General features: G+C 35.6%; 2 protein-coding genes across 3 annotated transcripts in view; one reads left to right on the top strand and one right to left on the bottom strand.

Moving 5' to 3' along the window:
- Positions 1-17,082, top strand: part of GFM1 (G elongation factor mitochondrial 1) — a 55,694-nt gene that overhangs the window by 26,798 nt on the left and 11,814 nt on the right. For both annotated transcript variants that reach the window (XM_037841875.1, XM_037841867.1), the window contains exons 11-15: positions 786-842; positions 3,332-3,469; positions 4,518-4,600; positions 14,881-15,043; positions 16,645-16,789. In XM_037841875.1, coding sequence (XP_037697803.1) covers positions 786-842; positions 3,332-3,469; positions 4,518-4,600; positions 14,881-15,043; positions 16,645-16,789 — 586 coding nt within the window. The remainder of the gene's footprint in view (positions 1-785; positions 843-3,331; positions 3,470-4,517; positions 4,601-14,880; positions 15,044-16,644; positions 16,790-17,082) is intronic.
- LXN (latexin) lies at positions 4,636-11,108 on the bottom strand. Its single transcript, XM_037841898.1, has 6 exons — positions 10,826-11,108; positions 9,552-9,614; positions 8,252-8,429; positions 7,803-7,939; positions 5,206-5,268; positions 4,636-4,935 (listed from the first exon to the last, which is right to left on the bottom strand). The coding sequence occupies exons 1-6, from the start codon at positions 10,952-10,954 to the stop codon at positions 4,837-4,839; spliced, it is 669 nt and encodes a 222-aa protein (XP_037697826.1). The 5' UTR covers positions 10,955-11,108; the 3' UTR covers positions 4,636-4,836.

The following is a 17,082-nucleotide window of genomic DNA, read 5'->3' as shown; positions in this document are numbered from 1 at the left end:
AAGACACTACGAAAAGCCCATAAATAAATCTATATAATTTTTGTTTGGGATCTAGATAAGGGGAATGTTTTAGAAATGTTGATATGGTCTTCTCTAAATATTTATCATTGGTCATATCAAGGGACTGGAGGTTGTGGAAAGTGCTCAGGCTTGAAGTAAATAGAACTGGGTTAGAGTCATACCTCTGCCTCATGCTAGCTACTGGTCCTTGGCCAAGTAATTTTATCTTCTTTCTAAACCTATAGTGACTTTATTTTGTAAAACGAGAATAATAACACCTGCCTCTCAGAGTTGTGATGAATAAATGAGTTACCACATATATATAGATACATAGATACATAGATATATAAATATATAGATATATAGATATAAATAATCTGAGACCCTTTCATTTCCTTTATCAGCCATCATGGTATATTTTAAGTAACTTGCCCAGATTGCAACAGCACATGTAGCCATTAGCCAGTAAGAATTTCATTTCTCAACATTTGGCTTCATTATAGTAATTATGTTAACCTGATAGTATCAATAAATTTAAAGACCTTAAATGATGTTAAGTAAAGTATTAGGTAAAATAATTTTTGTTATATTTTGGGAGGAGGGAGATCATGTAATGGCTACCTGTGTGTATTTAATGTAAAACAGTCAAGATACATATTGTCTGGTCTAAAAATGTTAGCTTGTGTTTGTCCTGTATTCTATTGAAAGTTAGTACACAAAAATTAATCCACCCAGGACCCTTATAGTACTTGAATTCTCTTCTGTTCTTTTAAAAAATATTTTAGGAGTCAATTCATGTTCCTGATCCTGTCATTTCAATAGCAATGAAGCCTTCCAATAAGGTAGGAGTTGACTTAAAGCTCAGTATATCACAATAAAAACTTGAGCTCTTTTTTGTCTGTCTCCACAATGCACATGGTATCTTATGATAACCATAGTAATATGGTCTTTATTTCCTCTTTTGGTATTGAGATTACCTTTTTAATTTAGCAATCTGTTCCTGGTAGTAACTTCTGGGTATATTTGAAGAAATTGATGTTGTTAAATAGAACTCCTTACTACGTCATTGGCTCCAGAGAGGCAAGTGTAACTTTCTGGATTTGGATAGAAAAGGGGAAAACAGGGACATTTGTACTAATTTGAAGTAAAACCTGGCTGTAAAGTACTTTAGAGTACCGCATTGATTAATTGCATTGTGAATTACAATGTATCTTCAGATTTTGTGGTAATTAGGAACTAATTGTCTGATTGTAACATGGAAGGCCTATTAACAAGGCTGTTTTTCTCCCTTTCAAATGTAACTTTTATAATTGGGTCTTATGTCATTTAGCTTTTTACAAAAGAGAAAGTGCCTTGAATAGTTTCTGCATTATCATGCTTGCCATTAGAATTCGTCCTAATCTTGAACCTAATTGTTTACTTCCTAAGTTGCCTTGACATTTATAACAACCATGCTAATGTGTAGTATGTTGAAAGTCATTCATTTGTGGATTGAGTGAACTTTTTATGACCTCTTTGTCATCTGGGAACTATCATTTATAAAACCTAGTCTAATTTATTGTCATCTGGGATATCTTAACAGCTACTTCTTAATCCATTTTGAGGAACCTCGATATTTTCCAGACTTTTTCACTATAGAGGAGAGAATATTGAGGTAGCAGAAATTTGAGGAAAAGTGAACCTTACCGCTTACCTCAGTAAGACGCCATAGTTTCATTGTTCCAAGTGCTTTGCTAAGTTGCTTGCTTTTCTCCCTGAGAAATATGCAGGGTTAGAAGTTAAAAGTATTATGCTTCTTCATTCCTAAATCCAGAGTTTGTATATTACATTTAACTGTTGATAGTTCACCATAATGGAGGAGAATCAAATGCATTACTATCCAAAATGTTTCTTGATGTCTTAGGTTTGTTTATACAATAACAAGTTTAAATGTATCTGCACACTAGAGTAAATTAATTTAAATCAAATAATGACATCACTGTATAAAGCCAAGAGCTTCAGTAGTGGAGGCAGGGCTGCTTCTAGTAAGTAGAGGGAATCGGGCTAATGCATGGAAAAGGCAGAAGACCTCAGAGATCCACAGACCCAGCAGTCAATCCCAGCTTTACCATCCACTAGCTGTGTAGCTTTGAGCAAGCCTGTTAGCTTCTCTGTATCTAGTTTCCTCACCTGTAAAACATATAATACAGCTCCAGACATGTAGTAAATGATAGCTGTTAATACTGTTGATACAGGGTGTATTGGTTCTCTGTCACAACAAATTATTACAAACTTAGCAGCTTAAGACAACACAAATTTATTATCTAACAGGTCTGTAGGTCTGAAGTCTGAAATGGTTCTCACAAGGCTAAAATCAAGGTATCAGTAGGGCTGCATTCCTTTCTGGAGGTTCCCAGGGAGAATTCATTTCTTTGCCCAATCAGATTGTTGGAAGATTTCAGTTCCTTATGGTTCTAGGACCGGGGTCTCTGTTTCTTCGTGGACTGTCAGCTGAGAGCCATTCTCAGCTTATAGAGGTTGCCCACCTTCCTTGAGTCATGGCCCCTTCCTTCCATCTTCAAAGCCAGTAACAGTAGGTTGAGCCCTTCTTGTCTTTCCTGTCTCTTCTTCAGTCACTGTATTCCTCTGACCTACCCTTCTGCCTTATTCCACTTTTAAGAGCCCATGCAATTACATTGGACACACTCAGAAAATTCAGAATAATCTCTCTTAAGGTCAATAACCTTAATTACATCTTCATAGTCCTCTCTGCCAGGTAAGGTAACATATTCACAGGTTTTAGGGGATTAGGATATCTGTGGAGGGCCATTATTCTGCCTACTACATAGGGAATTGCAACTAAGTGAAATAATGATGCAAGATACTCCATCCAAGCAGATTGTTTTGAAAGGGAGAAGTCTCAGTGTGGATTTGCCTTGCTGTTGGTCTTAACTATCCTGCTTGGATCTACAATAGAATCTTGGTAAATATGCTGATTCCTTTGATTATGTTTATGCATACATAGCATTTCTAAAATGTAACGGAGATCCAACTTTCTGCTTTATATTCAACCACAAATGGGCAGTTTTTGTCAGCATACTAGGAAAGGGTTTAGAGTCAAATCTTAGACTCGTGTTTTGTATCTTGGCATGAAAAGAAAATTCGTATCAGCTAGCTGTTCCCTGCTTTCTTGGCTGTGTGCTGTCTCAGCTCACATATGAAACAAAAGGTGTTAGCGCCTAGGAACTAGATGTTGATCGTGTTTTTACTTAACTTTTAATGTAAAGTTCTTTTAAGAATCTCACTGCTTATCATGCTTAGTAAAATGTATAATGACTTCCTTTTTTTAAAGAATGACCTAGAAAAATTTTCAAAAGGTATCAGCAGATTTACCAGAGAAGATCCCACATTTAGAGTCCACTTTGACACTGAAAACAAAGAGACAATTGTATCCGGAATGGGGGAATTACACCTGGAAATCTATGCTCAGGTAATGAATAAGGAAGCTAAACTGAATTCAGTTGATTACTGTGCCTTTTTAAGAGTAAAAGTCTACAATCCTCAATCTAATGACCATAAACTAATGGTGGTTCTTCAGGCCTTACTCTGGTTTGTATCTAGATGTGATATACTGCCTTCTCCACTGTATATTACAAATTATTTTTGATCTCTTAATCTTTTAATTTTAAAACATTGAGAACTTCTGGTATCTAGACTCGGGATTTGCAGTGGGACCATCCATCCATCCCCAGGTCCTGTAAATTGAATCAAATAAATTCTGGTCCCAGCCTGAGGGAGACACCTGTAGGGAGAAAGCTGCTGAGAAAGTCTACCCATCAGTATCCACACTTTGGGCCATTTCTTGCCTGTTTTCTTCTCAAGTTAATGCTTGAAAATCATTATAATTATAGATAAAAGAAAAAATGGGTAGAGCCTGTACTTTCCTAGGAAAGGTCTTGCACATATATAAATAAAAACAAATGATACATGACTGATTAGAAAATACTGGTGTGATCATATCTTTGAAGTTGAGATAGTGGTAAAGCTAGGACAATAGATTCATAAGCTAATCCGGTGAGTATATAATAATATGGAATGATGGTAAAGCTTTAGTGGATAGACTAATTGAAGGTAAGTATAAATAAATTTAAAGTAGAATTCATTTATATAAAATCTGTAAATGCCATTGCATTGTTTAATTATCATGTATCTAATCCTTATAACGATTTAAGATTTGCAGTTTGCTTATCTTTTATGTTTAAATGAATGTTTCTGAGGTTTTTAGGATTTATTTTTTTCAGTTTAATTTTTAAATTTAAATATACCGTAGAATTATTTGTAGCATTAATTTATACTGCTTCTGAAGAAAAGATGGTTAAGTCCTGGTAAATGTCAGTTTAGCATGTGTAAGAATGGCAAATTCTGTAAGGGAATAAAATTTAAGAAGATGTTACTATATTTTTATAGGAAAAATTAGCTTACCTTCTATTCTAAACCCACCTCTCTTAACCCTTTCTCCCCCCACTCCCTCTTTTTAGAGAATGGAAAGAGAATATGGCTGTCCCTGTATCACAGGAAAGCCAAAAGTTGCCTTTAGAGAGACCATTACTGCCCCTGTCCCGTAAGTATGCAGTATAATTAAACATATTATAAGACTGGAATTGAAACTTTTTATTATGGAGTATACATAGCACTATACATTTTAACACAGTGATACTTTTTATTATGGAATCTACATAGTTCTATACTGTAATCAAGACATTTATAGAAAGTGACACTTAAGCTAGATACCAATGAAGACTGGCATGCACTCATTAATAAGCGTGTTACTCTTCATTCTAGTGTTGGTGTCTTGGTTTATTCCATGAATGCTTCCTTTGGCAGACGGCTATTATGTTTTACTTTAGTACCATATTGCGGATGCCAGAGAACTTGCATTTGCCAAGGAATTATCTCCTGCAAATAAAGGAAACTAATGGCATGATAAGATTCAGAAAACATTTAGGAAACACAATTGGTTTTATATTTTGTTAGAGACAAGCAGTCCTCATAAAGAATAGCAGAAGACGAGTTAAATTGCTACAAACTATACTATATACTTCAGCTTGGTGCCTGTCTGAATTTACATGGATTCTGATTTAAAAGTCCAAATAAATAAAGCACACTGTACTTATAAAACTTGTCTGTTTTCAAAGTGGCATTAAATAAAGGTAAGTGATACTTTACCTGAGATGCAATGTCATGAAGTAGAATGGTGTAGTCTAATTCAATAAAGTCATCATTTCTTTGCTATGGCAAAAGAATAAAAACTTGATGTTTAAAACTTTATTAATCATTGGCAAAAGTGACATTTAATTTTAAAAATCAGTTATTAGTAGATGATTATAATACTTCCATTAGCTAAAAATAAGTATTCTTTCACTTATATTTTAAATTCATGATTTTTTATTTGTTACACTAAAGATTGTTTAACATTTTTGTTTTTAGTTTCCAAGTATTGCAGTGGCTACTTAGGAGCATGTCAGTGAGTTTATTTCAGAAACCTTAACATTTCCATTATTTAGAAAAGTATCATTCAAGGGATAAACTGTTCAAATGAAGGTCTGCATAAAAGGAAACAAATTTTACAACAGAAATTCTCTTTTAGAAATCTTGAAATAGTAAAATATGGTGAATGTAGTTATTTGATTTTGTAATTAAAGTAAAGCTTTGATCTATACTGCTTATTGCTCTGGAAATGAAAAGTATACCATCAGCTACACAGAAATACTGCATCTGCATAGTTTAAAACCATGATTATCAAAGCTCTGCTGTGTTTACACAAGGCTTTTTAATGCTTGTAATTGAGGTATTGCTAGATTCCAAGTGAGTGGTAACACAAGCTCTTGTGGCACCTTTGGTTAATAATGATTATAAATGTGGCCCCGAGTCAGATAAAAGTATATTGTTTTAAAAGTGTACTTTTCTCTCTGTGTAGTATCTTGAAGTAAATTTTTCTTTGAATATATCATCAAAAATGTCCTTTAAAAATAATGTAAAAATAAGTAAGGTTTCTTACAAGGTGGATCTAACTTGGTAAAGCTATGCTTTATATATAGCCCGAAGCAGTGCTTTTTTTTCCACATCGGCAGAGGTTGGTGGAGACCAGTTAAACCTTTCATTTGAGATTTTCATTAATGTCTTAAAACCACAATTTGGTGAAGGGTTATAGGAGTTTACTTTCAAAAAACTACTAGCACTGTCTTGTGCATATTTTGTTAAAAACATGGTTTGAAAATCGTAATTATGACCTTATGGTATCTGTAACCTGAAAGTTACTCATTTATTTGAGGCCTCGGTACTCCTATAGGAATGTTGTAACCAAGGTCAGTGTCTGTGAAAATGCATTAAGAAAAATGGCTCTGATTGTTTCTCAAAATGTCTTCATATTATTTATTAGGTGTTTGGCATTACTCTGAGTATTGTAATTGGGTGTCTTGCCCTCCAGTGCTTGTATCTATCTAACAGTGTTGCAAAAGCCTCTGAAGAAAAGGTGCTCCAAGCTGCCTTCTGGTTTGTTGCTAACAACCTGAAACAAGTCAACTGAAGTCTTTTTCTCTTATGGAGCTGACTAGAAGTGTTTGTTGTTATTTCTTTGCACTCTCTCTTTTTTTGGATATTAGTTGGAATTTTTTTTTTTCTCTTTTTATCCTCTTAACAAAGCTAAAGTCAAAGAATTTATTCTTATCTCCTTAAAGTATAGAATGAAGCAGTTCTAAATAGTCATCGGATCAGATTTAAGAAAACATAAAGCTAGGGACAAGTAAGATATGAGGTTGTAAATTATGACCAAATGAGTTATTAAAAAAATATATAAAGCAAGCTAAAGAGTAAGTAATTAGTGGAACGATTTTAGAGCAAGCTTCACTAAGACTAAGAAGCTAATATTTTTGTTCAGGCTTGTTGCTGGGGAAAGAATACCAGTCATGTCTCTGGGTAGCTGTGGGATCACCATTTCAATAGAGGGAAAAGGAAAGCAGAGATGATTCTAGCGTTGCCGACTATAGTAATTTGAACACAAATTTGGGTTGCTAAAGCAAATAAGCTAAGCACAAAAACTGAATGCTGAATTATAACTTAAGACTACTCTGTTGAAACTGCAAGAAGTGACAAAAAGGAACAGAAACTCAGGTCCAGAAAAAATAGAATCTAAATTAATTACCTAATAACCAGCTTTGTTTGTAACTACCATAAAACCTGGCCCTGAGGGACCTTTGTATAGCAGATCAAAGATGGGGAAATTCAATAGAAGTATATAGTGTAACTAGGGTGGTTCTCTGTTTCACCTCTGCTAATAAGACTCTAAACTTTTCCTCTACAAAGAGGTTTGAGTAAAAGTATCATAGTCAGATTGGATTTGCCTAACACAGAAGGTTGTGAACTAGTATTATTCTGGTGCCAATTGAAAGTGCAGTCTAGATACTACTTATCAGTAGGAAGTGTTTCATCAAAATCCTTGGCTTTGCCTTGCTACTGTTACACTGCCTAGTCATCATCAGGGAATGCAAACTAACCCAGAGTTATTAGGAAGGTAAGTTTGGGTCAAGCCAGGCTTGTGATTTGTATCTCTTAGCCAAACCAAGTGACTCTTTGGACCAGCTGCTGTTGCTTTGGACTCTTTGTACAAATGTACACCTTCTCTAGTCTTGGTTATGACTGACCGCTCCTTCAGAATACTGGGTTCACTATTTTAAATACAAAATGACTAAAGGGTTCAATCATCAATGATAACACTTTCAATAATTATTAACCCTGGTAAAAGTGTATTTATAGAAGTTACTCACCACTTGCTTGACAGATTGAATTTTCATCATTTTATACCAAGTATTTTCAGTAGAATTCTGCCATACTATATAACCACAGGCAACCCAGGCTAAATGTCGAATTGGCTTCATTTCTGGAGATACATTTCCAAAACTGTCTGGTAGGGGAAATGTTTATATGATAAATATAATTATTTTATATATACAGTATTAACCTTTTTAAAAAGGTCTGAATTCTAAGACATGCCTTAGTTTCTTTCAAATGTGTGCAGAAAATAATTTAATTAAGAATCTATAAAGTTCCAAGGCCTCTTTTTTGTTGTTGAATTTGATTGCTAATGATTAATTCTGCAAAAGCCAGTATATTTCCAACATGGTGTTAAAATCTAACAATTTTGAGCATAGAAAATTGAGATTGAACTCAGTCTCAAAGTTGAAAAAAATATTTTGCCCATGCCATATTTATATACCTGGAATATTTTGTGCTTCTAGTGGTTTCTTCATAGACTTGAGCCTTTCATAAAATGTATTATCTTCTTCATCTGGGTTCTTTCCAATTTCTCCTTCAAATGTGAAGTTGACTTCTGGTACAGTATCTTGTCCCACCAGAGGGTAAAGTACTTCAGCTGTGCAGTTCACTGTTACTTGCTGTTTGAAACATTTTTGCAAAATTATAGATGGCCATCCATTACTAATTATCATTCTTTGAGATACAAGATTAAACCATTGGCCCCTAATGGTATTGCTTCAGACCTGACTTCAGAGTTCCTTTTTCCATAAGTATTTTTTGGACCTAACCTAGTAGTAGTATCACTTAATTGTCCTAAGATAGAAAACTTATCTTATAACGTATAAGGACTCATAATCTTGTATATGTCCATTTCATAACTTCAAATCCTATTTCAGTATTAATGGAATGTCCATTTGCAAGGCCACATTTTAGTCTGATTATGTATATCGACCCCAGACAACAGTTACTTTTTAAGACCTTCCATTACTCTTGCTCTGCTCCTGAAAGTACAGAAATTTTCTCAAACTCAGATACAACAGTCTGAATCTAGGTGTAAAATTAGAAGATTGTAACATGGGGTTATGCTTTGTCAAGATGGCTGTCTAGCAGCTCAGATGCTTCTTAAGGAATCTCCTTATGTTCGATTGTATCTCTTCTGAATTATTCTCACCAAAAAGGCAAGTTTCTTTTTTTTTTTTTCCAAGATTGTTATGGTAAAAATTGAGGTTCCTTCCTTTTAAGTTTGTCTCTTAAATAATTTGACAGGTGCATAATTTAAAAAATGTTCCCTGCCCTATTACAGAAAGATCCTTACCTGAACAGTGGTATCAGTTGGCCATTATCTTGCTCATAAATATTTGAAAGCACATGCTTTCTTTAAATACTCAATTCAAAACAGAATGAAAAAGGCAGACATAGGGAATTAATCATGACTGGAGAGTAAATTATTTTACTCATTCATAATAAGTTCAAGACCACCATATGACTATGTAACATTTTTTAAGGGAATTGAATTGAACCGAAGTATATAGAGTCTAAGTAACTCAATATAAATACTTTGTGGCTCTTGGAATACACAAAGATAATAAAAGCTGACCCCCTGTAAATGTTGCCATATTTTTTTGAAGCAGGGATTTCACATCAACTTAAAAAGGGGAAAAGGAAACAAAAAAAGCAAAATTAATCCTGTGATTTGATCAGCAAAGATGATCTGGAATATTTAGGATCAAATTTTATGTAATAAAGGACATTTCACTTACTTTTTGGATAATTTCTTCCACAGAAAATTTAAGGCAATATTTATGTCCTCTTCCTGGAATATCCTAAAATTAACAAAATGTGGTGGAGAGAAGAAAATATAACTCAATTATTTGCATTGTTAGGAGAATCTGTTATTTGGTTGGAGGGCCAGTTAGTGGGGGGTATAATTAAAGCCTTAGAGTTGAAAAGGCATGTCACCATGAATGTAATATCTGATTCCAGAAGTCCTACATCAAATTTATTTTGGATGTGAACAAAAGGGTGGGATAAAACCATACAAATAAAATGGGCATAATGCACCTTCAGTTATCAGGTGACTTTAACCTCTGGATCTGTGACCCTAAAGTCTATATATAACATATTTTGAGACAACTTCTAATTCTAAAGACAAGTAGGATATACCTTTGAAAAGATTTCTTTCATAAAGGCCTGTTTACCCACCAAATAGGGATCAATGACGGTGATTCTCTTGAGGCAGATAAGCTGCAAAATGGTTGGTTAGTACTATTTTTACTTGTGTATTAGTGGACCTGCAAAATGACAGTTTAACAAGTTTTATTATAATAAGACATGTTTAGCTAGTTCACTTTTAAATCAAGAAATAGATTGAAGGTTTATACCTATGTTGTGTTATCTAGTGCAATTTCAAAATAACATCCATTCTCTGTCAGGCCTTAAAGACTGTTTACAGTTGAAATTATCTCAGCTAAATAAGGGATATAATATCCATTGGATCTTAGTAAAATAGAAACAAACTTATTGCTGAGGCACTACTTAACCTTTTAGCCAGAGGGAGCACATCATTTAAGGCCGTCAGTAGCAGTGGCGTTTGGGTAGGTAAAGCAAAGCTTTTCAGGTTCACTGCTTTTATTCTCTAACTTTGGTTGTCAGTTTCTCTCGCCTGTTTATCCCTTCATTGGGTCCAAGTCTTAAAATTTAAGCAGTGGAGACTCATTTGTAAGACGGGAGTTGTAGGTGGTCCAGATTGGAGTAGGAGATGAGAAAGTAGTAGCCGTTTTAAATTCTTTTGAATGGTTTCTGTAGGTTTTCCTTTGTGTCCATAAAAACTGTGTCGATGTCTCTGCGTTGCCTTGAAAACAACCACTTGGGGTGTCCCCTGAGATTGGAGTGTAGGCTATCCCCTAGGACTGCGTGTCCTAAAACATTGGAGGGGGGGGAACACGCGGGGCGAGGCTGAGACCCTCAGCGTGCGGAGGGAAGGAAAGCCCACCCAGAACCCGCGCCTGCCCGCCGTCCCCTCTGCAGGGCTTACCTCCATGCTGGCTTGTTTGACAGTCTTCACCAGAAACACTTTGTGGGGGGTCCCCTGCTGGTAGTTTATGCAGTTCTCCGCCACTGAGGCCGCCCTGGCGGCTGGGAAGTGGGTCGGTGGGATTTCCATTCTTAGTGAGAATGCAGGGCTCCTTAGGTTTAACAGGACCCGTACGGGTGCGCCGCGCGTCCAGCCTGCTGCCGGGTGGCTGAGGCGGATAAGCCTTGCATGGGCTGGACGTGGGCGGGGTCCTGAACTCCGAGCTTCATCTATTCTCTTCCTCCTCCTCCGTCCCTCCTCCGATTCCGGAAGCTACTGCTTAGAGCTTTGGCTCCCTGCTTCCAGGCGCCCAGGGCCGGCTGCTCACATGGCCCCGCCCTTTACCTCCTGCTTTTTGCGGGAGCTGTTTTGCAGGAGGAGGGACCCGGCCTCTATTCAGGCGGGAGGGAGTTGGGCTAGACCAGCGGGGACATCATCCTTCCTTTTATCAACTTATGCAGAAGTGCGAGGAGGGACGCTTTGGCCTTCGACGTTATAGGGCTTCTCTGTGGGCTTCTGCTTCCTCCCTACGGAAAGGAAGGAAAGTACGTGGACTTCCTTCACTTGCAGACTGGATGGAGCACAACTTCCTTATACACCTCCCACAGTGTCAAGCACCGCTTAGGGTGCAAAGGTGCTCCAGTTAGCGATTAGATTATTTCTTTCCCCTTTCCCTTGTGAGAATTCAGGAAACAGATGTGCTCATCCCTAGCTTTTCTGTGAGGCTGCACGAGCTCTGCCCAAAACAAGACATGAGAGACTGCAAACTATAGTATTAATTTGGGGGATTATGTATGATTATGTGATTCATGAGAAATAAAAAATGCATCTGCAGCTCCCTTTCTTTACTGAACTTAGAAAGATAAGCTCCCTGCCCCACGTTAACAATTAAAAAAAAATTATTGTGGAAATCTAGATACAGCATAAAATTTCCTATTTAAACCATTTTTAAGTATATTATTCATTGGTATTAATTGCACTCACAATGTTATACTACATTACCACCATCCATTACCAAAATTTTTTCATCACCCCAGACAGAAACTCTGTACCTTTTAAACAATAACTCCACATTTCCTTCTATTCCCAGCCCCTGGTAACCTCTAATCTACTTTCTGTCTCTATGAATTTGCTTATTCTAGATATTTCATATAAATGGAATCATACACTTGTCTTTTGTTTATAGGTTAATTCACTCAGAATAATGGTATCAAGGCTCATCCATGTTGTGGCATGTATCAGAACTTTGTTCCTTTTATAGCTGAATGATAGTCCACGGTATATGTATGCACCAAATTTTGTTTATCCATTCATCTGTTGATGGACACATGGGTTGTTTCCACCTCTTGACTATTGTGACTAATGCTGCTGTGAACATTGGTGTACAAGTATCTGTTTGAATCCCTATTTTTTATTCTTTTGGGTCTGTAACTAGATGTGGAATTGCTGGATCATATGGTAATTCATTAACTTTTTGAAGAATCACCAAACCATTCTTCATGGTGGCTGCAACATTTTACGTTCCCACGAACAATGCACAGGGTTACAATTTCTCAACTTCGTTACCAACACTTGTTATTTTCTGTGTTTTTGTAAGTTTCTTTTTTTAGTGATAGCCATCCTAGGTGGCTATGAAGTGGTATCTCATTGTGGCTTTGATTTGCATTTCCCTGGCTATTACATATTTTTTGTTTGTTTGTTTTTAATTTAACTACCTATTTAAATGTCAAATAACCTACATTAAGAGAATTTAACTTCTCACTCCTGTATTTTAGTCCTAGAAATCTTAGTTACTTAAGCTTCATTAATGTGTAGTCATCAATCTGGTATATTCAAACTTGAATAATTATGGATGGCCTTTATTGTACAAAATTATGGGTTTTTAGTAATGAAGCCAGTTATTTTTATTATTATTTTATGTAACTGTATGAACATAAAACTATGTAAAAGCACCTATGACTTATAATTTTGGTACAACTGTAATCAAAACAAATCTGCAAAGTAGAGGTAAAAAACAAAGCTAATACAATTCCGATTAACATAAATTTTACGTGAGAGATAATGTTTTGCCAAAACTAAATTGCCTCTCACAACATGCCAGTCTGACAATAGAGGTATGGGTTCTTTTATCTTCAGCATGCTTATATAGCTGCCTGCCAAGTGATGCCTTACTTCCCCCACCTCTTCTCTATTCAAACGACTGCAAAATCTGTCTTTGGACAGTGCCCTCTGATGGCTTTTGGAATAAAAATTGTTTACTTATTAAATCAGTTTGTATTCTTTTTTATTAGCCTTCTAGAAAAATATTTGGTTGAAGCATTAGTTTTGGTGCAAATCCTGGTTCTGCCACTTAATAGCTGTGTCATGTTGGGCAAGTTACTTAGCTTCTCTGACATTCAGGTTTCTTATCTGTAAAATGGAAATGAAAATAGTACTCGCTTCATGGGCCTGTGGTGAAGAATGAGTAAGACAGTCCATAAAAAGTGCTTAGCACATGCCTGGCATGTAAGTGTTGCATCATTTGGCATCCACTTAATTATAAATTCAGACATGGTCCCTGAAACTGCATGGAAGTACTTGTTGGTGAGTTGGTCCTCCAGAGCATTGCTAGCCAATAAACTTTGTGCAGTGATGGAAATGTTCTGTTTCTGTACAGCCCAGTATAGTAGACACTCTCCACATGCATCTGTTAGCACTTGAAGCGTGGTTAGTGTGACTGAGGAATGAAAATTTTTAGTTCATTAAATTTAAATGGCTGTGGTTAGTGATTACTATATCAGCAGTCCAGATCTAGAGTGTTTTTTGGGTAGATGCCAGATTATTATCAAATTGAAAACAAAGTTATTAAAAATGTCTTACAGAGTACTTGTATTTCCCTAAGAATATGTCAGCAGACCGCAGTTTGGGAATCCCTTCAGTAATTCTCTGTTGACTTGGCACTTGTTCCCCTTCTGTTTTCCTTTTCTCAGTTCTGATAGCTTTTATCCCTCCCAGGAAAATTAACCTTTCAGCATTTTGTATTTACTGGCCTATCCTAAAGCTCTTGACCACTAGAACATTATTTAAGACTTTTAATAAGGCACTTTCACACTTAGGCTTTCTATGAAATCTGCCCATTATAAGATGGCATCTCATATCAATAATGATATTTACATCTTCCAAACCACTCCCTGATCTGTACACTGGAACACACACTCATTAATGTCCATTTACCTGCAGTTTATCTGCAGATAATTCTGAAAGCAGCTGGCCTCTTCCATCTTATGGTGTGGAGGAAGTTTTCAATTTAAAGGAAGAAATGCCTTGCATAGAGTAGGTACTCATGAGATGTTTTTTTCAATGAAAGAGCCTGTTTTTATATATGTGTAATATGTATGCAAAATGCTTATTATATTCTGTTTATGTTGGCATTAGTGATTTGAAGTAAATACTGACCTGCGTCCATATATATCTATAAAAATGGCTTATGTTAGTCTCTGTTATCTTGTCATTAATCAATTTTAGGTGTTTATTCCACCTGAAACACCCTTTTCTTGTATTGAATCAGTTTATAATGTCCAAGTAATAAAATCAAAATAGGAGCTATCTGAATAAATTAACTGTAGTTGAGGGCTCCTGTTTTCAAGTAACTGTTCCTGGTTATGGAGATTTAAGGAGAGAACACTATGTTCCAGGAAAAGGAGGCATTCTAAAAGAAGCAGTTAAGCTCTTTGGAATAAAGGTTACTAGAACAAAAACCTTTAACTGACCTTTTTGTTTTAATTACTTTTACCTTATTTTGAAATTCAGAATTGACAAAATTAAGGAAAATTGTTTATTACTTTGGTGATGTTTCCCATTCATACCCCCAAGTAAACAAAAAAGAGAGGGTTCTTTTTTAAATAAATTCTACAATAAAATTTTAAATTCAAAGGAAGGTGATTATTTGTGGCTGTTTGAATTAATAGGCATTATGTAGTTGTGGTAATTAGATAATACTATGTTGACTTTTTTCCCCACTCCTAAATCACTTTCAGGTTTGAGTTCACACATAAAAAACAGACCGGTGGTGCAGGCCAGTTTGGGAAAGTGATAGGTGTACTGGAGCCTCTGGACCCAGAGAACTACACTAAGTTGGAGTTTTCAGATGAAACATTTGGGGCAAATGTTCCAAAACAGTTTGTGCCTGCTGTAGAAAAGGTAAACAAACAAACAAACAAAAACTTTCTTGCATTTTTAAAAACCTTTTATTGAGTATCAGAGCATACTTCATCTATCACATTGTTTTCCGTGGTTTGTTTTAATTATAATCTTGCTTGTTTATCTGATTGTTAAGCTTTCCATTCAACTTAGAATCTTCAACACTAAGTTCAGGAGTTATAACTAAGTGCTATGACAATAATGGAAAGTCATCCTGTTTCTTAATCATGGCTCGTTACCACATTTCTCTTGATAAATTGAGACTTCTTCCTTGATTGTAACCAGCAATTAAATTTGCGGTAGTAATTATGGATTTATAAAAGTTATATGTGTGCTATTGTTGTAGAGTGCACATTCTGTAGACTTTCCAACACCTGGGTTCTACTATAATCTCTGCTACTGGTTTCTGTGGTCTTTATAACTTATAAATCACAGTGTTCAGAACCATTTTCTTCATTTGTAAACTGACAGTAAAATATTTAAACCTTTACCCTCCCAGAACTGAGAGTCAGATTATGTCACAGTTCTTTGGGAATTGTGAACTGCTTTGCGCATCTAAGAAGTTAGTGGTTTGTTTGCTTTCTAGGTCAATTGCTTTAGGCTGTTGTAAACCTTTAGCAACTGTTTATTCTTACTGGTTGAGGGTTGGGTTCTTTTTGTTTGCTTTTTACCTTTTAACTTAAAAATCTTTATTAACAGGTTATAATTTTGGTTTCAATGGCAATACGATTTTTTGTGATTAATGTATTTCATTATACTTTTGGTCCAAGGCAATTTTTTTGTAATTCACACATTTTTCAATATCTTCTATCCTCCATAATTAATGTAGGTACAGTGGCACTTAGATAATTTTCAGCATATATAGTTTACAGTTTTAAATGTCAAAAATGTATTTTACTGTATGTGTCAAGTGATTGTCTGGCCAAGAAAAAACTAACTTGAATATAGGTGCTCTACAAGTACTTGTTAAGTGTGGAAAAATTGGAAGTTTATCAAGTTTTAGTCAGTAAATGTGTGGAGTTTATTTTAATTCTACTTCAATGAAGCTTTGTTACCAAAAGAATTACATGTGGGAAAATGAAATTACCTTTTAATTCTAGTTTTTATCAACATGTAACTATAAAGCTATAATATACTGATCTAGAAATGAAGCAAAGCAATGATAGATAGATAGAAGGGACTTGACATGTCTGTTGAATAAATGTCAGTATTGATTGAATTGTTTTGTAGGGAGTTCCGTAGTTTTGCCTTTTCTCTGTTTCCTCGTTGTAAAGTTAAGATCTTGATGTTTCTGTAATGGGTTATGAGAGTTAAGTAATTCCTGAAGATGAGGTTATGAGACAGTGATTATTACCACTCTAACCATCACTTTCAAAACAGCTCCCCTTTAAGTAATATGCTTTTCCAAGGGAATTGTTCATCTGGATGCCACAATAATAAAACTTAAATAGTAAAGTTATTAAACTGTTTTAAAAAAATTTGGGAGGAAAGAATATAGCATACATAAAAATCTTAAGCTTCTGAACACTAAGATATTTGGAGGTTTTGGTAATGTATCTGCAAGTGAAATCCCTTACTCTAGAACTTGTATTCATTAACAGGGGTTTTTGGAAGCCTGTGAGAAGGGCCCTCTTTCTGGACACAAGCTCTCTGGGCTTCGGTTTGTCCTACAGGATGGCGCGCACCACATGGTTGATTCCAATGAAATCTCTTTCATCCGAGCAGGAGAAGGTGCTCTTAAACAAGGTACGTGTGTCCTAGAACCTACTGTCTTAGGATGGCTGTTCTCCTTGATGGACCATCAGAGCCTCAGAAGGCAGCTCTGTGTCTTGGTCTTCTCTATCCTGAGCACTAGGCGCCACACCAGGGATCATGGTTGGGGCTGGGCAAATATTTATCGACTTGCAAAATTTAAAATATATCATATTCTCATAAATTACGTGATATTTGCCATATGTTTAAATTTGTAGAAAATCTGTATGAACTGAGAAGACAGAAATACTCAAAATTAAATATTTTAAAGGAACATTAACTATGTC

The sequence above is a fragment of the Choloepus didactylus genome, chromosome 1 (genome assembly GCF_015220235.1).
Source record: "Choloepus didactylus isolate mChoDid1 chromosome 1, mChoDid1.pri, whole genome shotgun sequence".
Taxonomy (NCBI): domain Eukaryota; kingdom Metazoa; phylum Chordata; class Mammalia; order Pilosa; family Megalonychidae; genus Choloepus; species Choloepus didactylus.
This window is presented reverse-complemented; position numbering and strand designations above follow the sequence as displayed.

Coding starts and splice junctions, on each gene's coding strand:
- LXN (XM_037841898.1), bottom strand. CDS start 10,954: ATGGAAATCCCACCGACCCACTTCCCAGCCGCCAGGGCGGCCTCAGTG. Junction 9,615..10,825: donor TCAAACAAGCCAGCATGGAG/GTAAGCCCTGCA, acceptor TGTTAATTTTAG/GATATTCCAGGAAGAGGACA. Junction 4,936..5,205: donor TTCATGACATTGCATCTCAG/GTAAAGTATCAC, acceptor CTTTATTTGCAG/GAGATAATTCCTTGGCAAAT.